Source organism: Macrobrachium nipponense, chromosome 24 (assembly GCF_015104395.2).
Source record: "Macrobrachium nipponense isolate FS-2020 chromosome 24, ASM1510439v2, whole genome shotgun sequence".
Lineage (NCBI taxonomy): Eukaryota > Metazoa > Arthropoda > Malacostraca > Decapoda > Palaemonidae > Macrobrachium > Macrobrachium nipponense.
Genome location: NC_061091.1, coordinates 7,789,638 through 7,801,690, shown reverse-complemented (window position 1 = coordinate 7,801,690; position 12,053 = coordinate 7,789,638). Strand labels below are relative to the sequence as shown.

At 39.0% G+C, this 12,053-nt stretch overlaps 2 protein-coding genes across 12 annotated transcripts in view; both read right to left on the bottom strand.

Moving 5' to 3' along the window:
* Window positions 1-2,551: 2,551 nt before the first annotated feature.
* On the bottom strand, window positions 2,552-7,108 carry LOC135205413 (uncharacterized). Its single transcript, XM_064235953.1, has 2 exons — window positions 3,932-7,108; window positions 2,552-3,760 (listed from the first exon to the last, which is right to left on the bottom strand). Exons 1-2 carry the CDS (start codon window positions 4,042-4,044, stop codon window positions 2,665-2,667), a joined length of 1,209 nt encoding a protein of 402 aa, XP_064092023.1. The 5' UTR covers window positions 4,045-7,108; the 3' UTR covers window positions 2,552-2,664.
* A 138-nt stretch (window positions 7,109-7,246) lies between these two features.
* The window catches only part of LOC135205409 (uncharacterized), a 155,540-nt gene continuing 150,733 nt past the window's right edge, over window positions 7,247-12,053 (bottom strand). For all 11 annotated transcript variants that reach the window (XM_064235941.1, XM_064235938.1, XM_064235945.1 and 8 more), the window contains 3 exons: window positions 10,839-11,058; window positions 9,175-9,274; window positions 7,247-7,575 (listed from right to left, as the gene is read on the bottom strand). In XM_064235941.1, coding sequence (XP_064092011.1) covers window positions 7,418-7,575; window positions 9,175-9,274; window positions 10,839-11,058 — 478 coding nt within the window. In that variant the 3' untranslated portion in view covers window positions 7,247-7,417. The remainder of the gene's footprint in view (window positions 7,576-9,174; window positions 9,275-10,838; window positions 11,059-12,053) is intronic.

The following is a 12,053-nucleotide window of genomic DNA, read 5'->3' as shown; positions in this document are numbered from 1 at the left end:
TTTATTTAATCTGGCCGCTCTTGACCCAAACTTTACTTATTCAGAAATACGGTTAAGAAAAAAACAAAAGCTTCATTTCATAATATACTAAAAAATGAAACACTTATGTATCAGGAATATTTCAATAAGGAATAATAATCTAACGGAAGTTTCATCTGGTGGGTATTAGTCCATATAAAAGACGTGACGTGAAAAATATCAATTACTAGCAGCTGTACTTGTTATCGAACGCAACTTCACTTCTAAATGACCTGGACGTACACGTCTTTCCCCAGCCAATGCTACTGCGTCACTGAACGGCTCAGTCAGGCTGTATCGCCGGCCGACGGCAGGCGAATAGTAGCTACATGTTGCGACAGGTTGCTCGGGATAAATCTTTATCGCGAGACCCCCTTTAAACGGCCCTTGATACAACCCAGCCTATAGTTGACCTCTGACATTGATGTTAAATGCGTTTGTAGTCATACATGTTAACTCATGGTACCAAATTTGAATGCAGTAGGCCCATCTTTGACCCTTTGCAGCCTAATTCCCAAAGAGGGAGCTGCGTTCCCCTGTTATCAAGGTCGGGCTAGGTAGGCGGGTTCTCCCCTGTTTTTTAAGTCGAAAGGCGTAGGCCTCGTTGCCCCTAATAATGTCGGAAACCCTCAGGCCGCCACTCTCCCCGGGGGACGGGGGGTGGGGGCGCTTGCCCACCCTTTTACTACTTTAGGTGTGAGAGGACATATGGATATACAGATTTTTACAATGGAAGGGCGAACATTCGCCCGAATGTCATCCTTACAAGGGTACCTTATTGTCCCGTATTGTGGGGAGCCTGTCTGTACCTATAGAATCAATGCTACGTGGATGTCAACTCCGAAAGTTGTAAAAAAAATGAGAGGGTATGAAAAAGAGGGGTTATGACCCCCTTAGGAATGGCCATCGAATTTCGGATTTTGACTAAAACCTTCGGGGGGGGGGGGGGGGGAGAGAAGAGTATAGTAAAAATTTGGTAGCCCTAGGTTTCATAGTCAGGGCGTGCATAGTGAACAAACAAACCAACAGATAGAAATTGCTTTTTATGTATATAAAATATATATTTTAAAGGGTATTAACATACCTTTCAACCGAAGCAATTTCTCCTTGTTTGTATAAAAAAATGACTATCCCGTCGTTCTGTACAATAAAAATCCTAATGTAGAGTTGCTGTAGTATTTCTGCTTTCTATGCTGGTCATCTTACAGATTGCCGAATATGGGTAATACATTCCTACTCCCTCAGAGAATGGTGTATAACTCTCTACTGGCTTGGCGACAGTTACATTGGCGTCGCGGCCGAGCCTTAGAAGGAAGTACGATCTTCACTTTTGAGAGATGGAAAACTGCTAGTTTAATCGTTCTTTCAGGTTACTACTAACGTTTCCAGAGGCCGTGTAATAGTGTTTTTTTTAAATAACTCCTGAAATAACTGATGGATTTCCATGATATCAAAGCAGGGAGCGCTTCATACAATGGCTTAATTTTGGGAAATACTGTGCATTGCCAATTACGTTTCATTAACTTTTTTACTTAAGAAAATGAGGCTAAAGCCAGTCTTAGCCACCCACACATTCGCAAAAGTGATGACGTCCCTCAGTGACGTTGGTATAACGTTTCTTCCCCTGTACCTCCCATCCCCCGAATTGTTAAACGCCTGTTTAACTCCATAGATAATTGTCATATGACCTACCCCAAGCAATACGAAATTCTTTGTCAGTAAAAGTTCAGCATACCTGGTAATGTGATTCGTGACTTTAGACTTTACCTAAACACAAGACCAACCTTTTATATCTTACCCACTCACTTACATTGAAGATCAAGAATGAGACTTATGACAGGAGACGAAAGAAGCCATGCTAGACCTACACTTCGCACTTCAAGCGAGTGTTGGTAAAGCAATAGAAATATAGTTTTCTTTAGGTTAAGCCGTAGGACTCATTCTTCAATACAACACAGGTTACTCGATACATCAATTGCCAGGAAGAAAACGACAGAGAGCATTGTTTGATACAATTTATCATATCAATTTCACCAGAGAGAGTAGCTTGAATTCCTTAGAAGGTAGACTTCTAAAAGATGTGTCATATAAGGGCATTGACATCGGCCATTTGATAAATTTTGGAAATCATATAATATATATATATATATATATATATATATATATATATATATATATATATATATATATATATATATATTATATATATGTGTGTGTTCATACATACATAAGATTTATTATATTTCAACCTATAGTTTTATATATTTATTTACGTTATAAGTACCAGTACCTATTTTTGTTACTTAAAAGGTATGTCACAAATATCATTGCGACTTTGTCACTAGAATTATACCAGACTTCAATTAATGAACCAATCAACCTTACTTTGAGAAATCCATTGACATTGTCTACATGCCAAGCTGATATACTCGTATCAAAGTATTCATTAGCTTTGCTTTTCCAAAATAATGTTATCACCAATTGCTGGAAAGCATAGATATATGAGGGATGAAAAAGAAAAAAACAAGAAATGGACACTTATGCATTTTACTCATCATCACTCTCAAGGAAAAGATCGTTTTCCTTGTCACTATCAATGTTGATGATGACCGGATCTATACTGTCTTGAATATTATCTGAAAGCCATTAATCATCTTCAAAATATCTTGATCTCCTGACAGCGCCAGCCCACGTCTCCCCTGTTACAGCAAGCCTGGCAAAGAGATCAGCACGGGTAAACCGCTGCAACGAGGAGCGCACCTGTCGTTTCATACAGCCCCACACCTGCTCGATGGCGTTGAGCTCAGGATGGGTAGGGGGCAAGCGAACCACTTCACGGATTATATTATCCACAATGTAAACTGGTTTCGGCCGGTTGCCCCTGCATATCTTTAGAAGCTCAGGGCGTGTTGCGTGAGCTGGATACTGTATTTTTCGAGACCTGAGCCAGTTAACCAAATCCTCCTTATTTGTAGCTGTTGTTGGGCATCGGCTATCTCCTGTTAATTGGCTATGGTATGGGGCGTTGTCTAGCACCAGCACCGAAGGATCCTCAAGCGACGGCAGGAGCTGTGATGTTAGCCACCGAATAAACATCTCTGAATTAATTTCTCCATGGTAGTCGCCGGTTTTATTTTTCGCAGGGAAGCATAAAAATGAATTTTCTACAAAACCTTTAGCTGTACCACCTGCTACCACCACAAACCTCTCTCCTTCTCCTGGTGGCACCTGCCGGCTGTAGGTGGCACTGGTGACAGATTGAGAGGTGTCTAACCACCACTCCTTGCTATGTTGCATTCTCGTCGTAAACCACGTCTCATCGACATACACTACTTCTCTTCCTTCATCATGATGTTGCTGGAGGGATCGTAGAGCATCAACTCGGCGGATAACGACGTCCAAAGTTTCTTTCCTTAGGTACATTTTCCGCTGGGATGTTTTGTACTGGAAACCCATGTTATGGAGGATGCGCCATACTACCTTCTCAGATGTTTCTTCAGGAATGGTATTTAGCATTTTAAGTTCTTCCGCTAAAGTGGCAATAGTGAAAAATCGCTTAGCAGCAAACATGCTGTGCACATGTCTCCTAATGGAACCAACGGTGAAGTTGTCAAAGACCAGAGGCGACGTATTTGATGATGCAGGTGGTGTTTCAGGTGGATGAGGATTCTTTCCACGGCTCACCAACACTCGGACAGCGTTCGGAGTCATCCCCATAGCATCAGCAACTCGTTCACATGGCCTGTAGGAAAGAAAGAAATAAATATATTTAAATAAACAATATATATATATATATATATATATATATATATATATATAGATATATATCATATATAGATATTATATATATATAATTATGGATAGCAGTATATTGCAATATATCATGTACTTATTAAAGTCATACTTTTCTTACCGATTTATACTAATTTTCAGGCGGTTTCTTTCTTTCTCTCTGTTGTAAATGGTGAAGAGTTTCAGCGCAATTGTAGTTTTGCAATGGCGAGGACAAAGCAACATATTTGCCATGACTAAAGTCGAATCTATATGAAATAGTTCAGAGCTACTACTACAACTGCTGCCGATGATTACCTTGGATGTACTAAAAGGGCTCTGAGGTAGGAGTCGAAGTCGGTGAAATTATTTCTGAATCCTGCTCCAGTCTTACCCCAATAACATCATTGCAAATATAAAACTTTCTCAAGGAAAAAAATTGTTTTCTATTTCTACTAATGTTTTTATTTTATTTTATTTTTTTTTTTTAGTCGCAAACCTAAAATTTGTAGGAGTCAGAGTAGAATATCTCTCAGTGCGATTCCACACCCCTGTTTTAAACCTCTTCTATTATGTTCGATAATTTGTGTTAACCATCTAATCATTATCTATCACCATAAAACATTTTATTGCTCTTCCGGCTCATTTTATATGTGCAGTACACAGTCTTTCCTAACAGGGATTTACTCGGTAGCCTAATAATAATGGGAATGAATGAAAGAAGGCAAGAAGGAAAGGGGGGGCGGAGTACTAGGATAGCCATAGGTTTAAACACCGAAGGAGGGTTGGGGGAACCTCTGCGTCACAGTTACGTGATTAAGTACCACTTCTTCGAAACGCTCTGAAGGAGTGGAAGAAGTTCCTCTTTTTTCTAAGAGTAAACGGGTTAATTAAGCACATCTGTCAATTCATTGTACCACCAAAATTAGGCCAATGTTTGAAACATTCATTGCTGTAGTTTCATGGAAATTCATAAGCCGGTTTGTTAGATATTTGGGAAAAACACTATTACACAGACTCTGGAAACGATAGTAGTTTTGTAAACACATGTATATCTTGATCACGATCTCCACCACTGGAATAGGTTTTCACATTTAATATTTTGTTCTGTTGCAAAATGCATCATAATATGACCTAAATCTAAGCGGTCAGTTTTTGTTTTCTGCGATTATGTGGTTACAAGAAAACTTAAAAGAATCGAAGTGTTTACGGTTTGCGTCCCTTACACCCGGGAATACAAACCTTCACAAAATTTTATTTTCGATAAACTGCTTGAATATGCCCCTTATGCTGCCTTTATCGAGATCAAAATTAACAAATAAATATAAATATTTCCTCTCTCTCAGGGTTGTATCAGAATAGATGATCATTTTTCTGTAATGAATTGTGGTATAATGTTATCTTGTTAGTCCTCCTGGATACCGGTAAACCTCGTCCCCGATATCCTATGTAGTACCTTAATTACCATCGTGAATTTCCTTGTGAACTTTATAGTAATTTTGTTGCAAAGATACCTTCGTGAGACATTGATAGCTTAGTAGTAATGTTGGATTTTTATTACAATTATTCCCATCATGTCTGTGTTTCGCATTACATATAATATGCACAATAGTTTTTTGTCTGAAGACTTGTCCGACAGGTGTTTCTCTTATTTACTAAAAGATGGTCTGGGTGGCTTTCTTTTCAGAAACAAAATAACGAAAAATCTCGTTTTCAGCATTGAATCTTGGTTCCTGGGGCATTACCGAACAGTCAAGATATTGCTGATACGTTTGTTGTTTGAATTCGAAATTAGCCCTTTCACTAGTTTATGAACCAGCGGAAGGCAGCCTCATATATATATATGTACTTTTCCTTCTATGCTATATTTCTATAATTTCATAAGATAAACTATGGCTGTTAATGTATTTATCAACTATATCTTATAGGCATAGTACCGCTCACCATGTTTATTGCTTGTTTGGGTTGTAATCTTGCTATTTTAAGAATACATGCAATAACGATTATCAATTTACGGCCGTAATTGAAAATTCTACAGCTGGGAGGTTTGGGGAAGTTATGTACAAGATGGTCGAGAAAGGGACGTTGTTTTTAACAAGTTTTCTAGGATGAGACTGTTGATCCCATGCCCGCCTTCTGCCTGGTCGCGACCAACTGCAGTGGATTAACCACCAGGCATTCATTCACAGCTTTGGCCAAGAAACATAGCTTCTAACGGATAATGGCTGCGGGGAGTCACAAAGACGAGACTACGTATTATAGATGTTGCTGGACGCAACATACACCAGTCCCCATTATAGTCCCGGGGAGGACCTGCTTTCCCTTACCCCTGCAGACAACTTAGAAACTAGACCTGACTAAAACTGTTTCCAGGAGGGAGATGCCTCACTTACCAAAGTGATAGTTCTTCTGTTCTCTTATGTGGTTGTGTCACACGACTGAGGAACTCAGTCAAGTTAGAAATAAAATTCTTGTTAAACCAACAAGGCTGTTCCCATCACGATTCATAATATATTCCAAAGAAATGCTGAATAATAATGTTCATTATAGTAAAAATATGTAAATCAACCAAGATTCAATTGTCCTGATTTACACTAAGTATAATGGTGTTTATATCTGAAGAAAATTTACTCAAATATAACGCTAACAACCGTTGGTGTTCATTCCCCAAAATCCTATTTGTTTTTGGAGTGACCAATGACTGACGACTAAGGTACGAGTTATATCATCGCCGGTTCAAAATATAAATGGTCGTTTCTTTTCTTCTTGAATTTATATTGCAAATAAGTGACGACCGACCACTACTGGTACCTCGTACCATCTTGCCTCCAAACGCCACATTTATTAACGAAAACAGATATAAAAAAACGCTATTCAATGTATTCATGTGCTACCTGTGAGTAAGAGTTCAATTCTGAGGGCTCGATGGAAACCAGGAAGATGAAGACAAAATCCTGTTATGGTTAAGTAACTTGAAAATATTTGAGTCAAGAGACCCTCCGGATAACAAAAGTTTTGCTTTCGAAAGGATGTGACGTCATCTCTTTGAATAATGGAGAAACGAAAACCAGAGCCGTTTCCTTCAAGGGGCGAGTGAAGGCTTTAGAGAATAACCTGCTTTTCTTGAACTCATATTAGAGGACATAACATCAGGTCCTCAATAATATTGCACTGTTATCTGGCGTCTGTATTATTCCTGAATATAAATGTGGTTTAAAATGACTTAACTTATGCAACGCTGATCTAACACTGAGTGAGTTGTCTATACATAGATACACACTGGCCATGTTACTTGTAAAAGTTCGCACAAAAAAATCAAGGGCTGCACTGGATATGGTTCACTAAGTATTGATACTGAAGTCAGTGCTTTCATAGTCGTTACCTGTATTTAGTTATTACCAACATCGGAATAACCAGCTAAGATTATTCAGGCTGAAAGACAGGTACACAAACACTATTTGTGAAGCGATATTTCTTGTTATCCATGCAAGGAAGTGTAGCATTCTTAAGTTTACTAAAAAGTGGTCACTTGAAAGTAGATTTTTTTTTTTTTTTTTTTTTTTGTTATAACAATCATATCACAGTAGACGTTGTAGTTGATGTCGCGATGATAAGTAGCCTTTTCAAGTCAGGAGAGCAAGTCTTTGCAGTAACAATACTTTCTATATACTGCATCACTGATACAGTGACTCTGATTACCGTACGTATTGATACGCGACACTTCCGCAGCCAGCTCGTATCTTCCGAATGATTGGAATGTGACTGTTGCTTCTAACGCCCCTCCCCCTGGAATTCAAAGACAATATTCATGACAGTTTTCACATCAGGTTTTTCTTGAAAGTTTGTGTTCTTTCATTTTACGCAGCTAATCATGTCTAAAGACAAATATGTCCGTTATATATTAATGCTAATGAACTTAGAGCGCATATTATTCAGCGACGACGGTTCTTCAATTCCCTGCACACTTTCTTATCTGCCATGTTAAATTTATGGAAGAAATGAAAAACTGTTGCCGCACTGCTCCATTTATTTGTCAACATGTCCACCGTTGTTTCTGCTATCAAGTCATAGCGATCACCAGCGCAATTTTACTTAAAGAAACTATAAAGCATTTATGTAATGGCAGAGCTGCCATGCAAGTAAAAATTAAGATAAATATGAAAGCAGACATATTTGGTTCCTTCGGCCTGGGCGAGAGTCCTCAATTCCTGCAGTTGAACTTCTTGCAGGATAAGAGAAGGTAGAGTTGAGGACGCTTTATGAATCACTTCAACACTGATTCAATGTAATGATCGTTGCTTTAACAATCACTAGCTACCCGTGGTTAGGATAATCTCTAAGAGCTTATTTGCCAACCATCAAAATTTCTGAGCCCTGATGCTTACAAGCTTAGATGTTCAGAAGTCTAAAGGAGCACCTACATTATGTTGGCCACACGATATGAAGCCCGAAGTCCATTGCAACATGGGCTATACATCAGCATTTTCTGGGTATGCATGACAAAAAGCCCCCTTTTGAATTAAGTTATTAGAGATAGTAAAATTACTTCACCAAGTGGATAACTATGGGTGGTTGCTTGAGCCATGAGCATCACAGCAGCCTGTGCTGATAATTTGGGTGTCTTCCTCGGGACTCTCATCCGAGAGTACCACTATTAAAGAGGTATTGTAGTTTCCTTGTAAAATTGACTTTTTAATAACAGCGAGTTAATGGCTGAAACAGCTCTGGGCACAAGGATAAATATAGGTGGGCAGGACAACAATAGTTTTACCTTTTTCTCATAACTTTAGCATTGAAGATATGAAAGGGAATGATTCATATGTATATTCATATATATATGATATATATATATATATATTATATATATATATATTATAGATTATATTTATATATATTTGTATAAACTACCCTTTTCACTTTCAGAGGGTATGTATGCTTCTCAGCAAGTCTCTAGGATGAGGTTGTTAGCCACATGGCCTACGTCTTGACCCGAGTTGATGCTGGTACTTATTGGTGGATTGCAGGTCAGAATTTAATTAAAGATCTTGCAAATACCACCCCAGTTCTCTTATATTATAATATGATATATATATATATATATATATATATGATATATATATATATAGACTATATATAATATATATATATACACACATACACACACACACACACATCTATATATATATATATATATATATAATAGATATTATATATAATATATATATATATAACACACACACACACACACACACACACATATATATATATATATATATATATATACACACACTACACACACACACACACATATATATATATATATATATATATATATATATTATATATATATATATATATACAGCGAATACTTGATATTATACAAACCTGGATCAGTAATGAAGGTAACCATAAAGGATGTCACAGCAGTTTCTGAAAGCTCTGGGGTGGTTCCTGCCCTGGCTGACCCTACTCTCCCACTGAGAACCTAATTGCGAGAAAAATAGACAGCATGGTTTATAATATATGGAATCAATCGTACGTATTTACATGAGATCTTTTAAGTGGTAACTTCGACGTGTCTGTCGTCCTTATATGGTACGGTTAAGCTTAAAATAATCGCCTTGGGAGAATGCTTTACATTATGGTGAGGGCTATTCTGATGCGAATTCTGATGCATTTTCAAGACTACAGACAGATCCATGCTGCACAAAGACAATCCTTAATGGGTGGGTCAGCCATCGTAGCATTCCCGAAGCCATAACACTAGACAGAGAGCCTCATTCACCTCAGAAATCTGGACTGCTTGGTCAGACTAATGGGATCAAATAGCCATCAAATTACAGCTTACAACTCTGACACAAATGACGTCGCAGGAAGAACCCGCCGATCCCTCAGTGTTACGACCCTGACTGGAAGTCACACTTACCCGGGGCACTCGTCAGCTTACCCACTGCTCGAAAAGAAGAGCTCATCGCCTTTCCCGCCACATTACTATCTGGCACAATAATCCGTGGCGGGAAATGGCCGATTCCAGTATTCTGTTAATTTTCTACCAAGTTCATTTCTTGGGACTTAGTACCGTATTAGGCACCCTCAATGGCCACAGCTTTGATTGCGTGTGTTTTCTTTGTTTTCTCTTGAGGGGGGACCCGTTGGCGCTAAGCTTTCGTGCCAAAAACCAGGTTTAACTGGCAGGTTCGCCTGCCAATCACGGAGGAGTCTTCTTTATCTGACATTTGGCTCCATGGTCTTTCTTAGATCATGCCTGGCTCAGTCGTCTGCCCGATTCGACCTATCTATAACTACATTTCTGCCCTTAAGGTGCATCAAAAGTGGGCTTTTGACCCCAGGACACATACGTATGTATATCTACCTCACACATGTCACACATGTGACTCAGTGGGGAATGTGGCAATTCACAGGAGCCAGTACATGTGCAAAACTCCTTAAGGAATCCTGCAGAGTTAGGGTAAATATTCATGTGCCAAAAGACCTTATGAACAGAGAACTGAGTAGAAGAATTATGGAGAGAACGGCATGAGGAGTAATATATGTGTTAGTTGAAAATTAAGATCCAAAGTATCTTTTCACAAAGAAAGTAAGCTGCTGATTCATTAGGACTGAAGAAAGGAAGGCAGTTGGGCGGGCAAAAGCCGTTAGGAACTTGCAGACAAAAGACGAGAGTTATATATTTATATTCAAGTCAGAGATGCTGATAGAATATCAGATACCCTCTCAGCACAAGTAAACGTCTTACTGTGAAGTACCAAGACCGTGACTCCTACTTGATATGACTGGAACGTGAGCAGCTGCAACAGGGGAGGTCTGAAATGGCGTGTTCGCCAACTCAAAACACCTACCTGAAGAACACCTACTAAAAACCTAGGGTTAGGAAGGAAGTTACAGCAAAAGAGGAGACATATATCTTAGAAACAGAGAAATGAGGTCATGATTTTAGCCACTAATGAATATTCTTTGTTAACCCCCTACCCGCCACACCGGCCCATTGAAAATCTAGAAATCAGTAGAACTGTATCCGCGCATCTTACCTTACGTAACTTTAAAGTTGCACACTTGGGGAAGACATTGAGGCCCAAGTTGATTTGACTCAGAGCTTCATATGCCGCTGCTAGAAGGCGAGGGTCATCAGGATCCACCTCTGTGGTGTGTTCACAAGCGCAATAATGTTCGGGGATGCCGGCGCCTTCACATGTCCTGCTTGCCGGGACCTCTTGAAATAAGCTCTGGCCGTGTTTGAAAACCGTTGACCTGAAAAGTAATAATCGGAAGGAATAGATATGTCCAATCTCACATCGCATTGCTTCGTTACGTGATGCAACCCCTATTTCTTCCTTCATTGTCTCACCCTTTATTCCATCTTATCTTCTCCAAGTTGTGGTCAACTACTCTGATACTAAGAGGAATTTGTCACCAGGAACTGCAAAATTTTAAATTTCACTCAATTTATCAAGCTGCTGAATTGTATTCATATTCACTGCATTTCGATTTGAATGCACTTTGAGCCACTTCATTTGAGAGTTAGCTTGTGTACATGGATTTCAAACCTTTGTCCACGTACACAGAAACCTCATCAGCAGAGCGTCTAACCTTCCACACACAGTACCATTCACCTTCATTTTGCATACACTCTGGTACTTTCAAGGTACCAATGGCCTTCCGTTCCAGTACCTCCTCTCTTGTGACATATACCCTGTCTTTTCCAGACCGCCTTCTTCACCTCCCTCCAGACATTTATAAATCATATTCTCTTGTCTCACTCACCTCTTCTCTCATCAAACCATCACCTGTTATATTTAATCTTCCACCACTGTTTGTTCACTCATAACTTTTCTTTTGGTGTCTCAGTTCCTCAGTCTTTTTCATCTGTTACCAACTTATACTATTCATCTTTCCATCTTCCTGATTTAAATGTACAATAATGACCTTTTTCATGTGGTAGCATTCACGTGCACTTCCTTTTTCATGATCTGACTTCTCTCATCACACCATCCTCAAAACTATTATGAAGAAGACGTATGCTCGAAAAATCCTCCCCTGCGAACTCCGTGTTCAGATCCCATGCTTTAATGGTAGTATTAGCTAAGTGCGACTCTTTCCATGTGCTGTTGCACCTCAAGTTGTTTGACTGTGGATGCGGATAGAAATAACTGTATCTTTAAATTGTAAATATTGAATAAGCTTGAATAACGACAAATTTTAGTCATCATTAAGCAAAATGGACCTGGACCAACTACCTAAAGCTA

Bases quoted from the DNA above. Each gene is read 5' to 3' on its own strand.
- LOC135205413 (XM_064235953.1), bottom strand. From the start codon at position 4,044: ATGGCAAATATGTTGCTTTGTCCTCGCCATTGCAAAACTACAATTGCG. The intron at 3,761-3,931 runs GTAAGAAAAGTA...TCTTTCCTACAG, and splicing joins CTGAAAATTAGTATAAATCG to GCCATGTGAACGAGTTGCTG.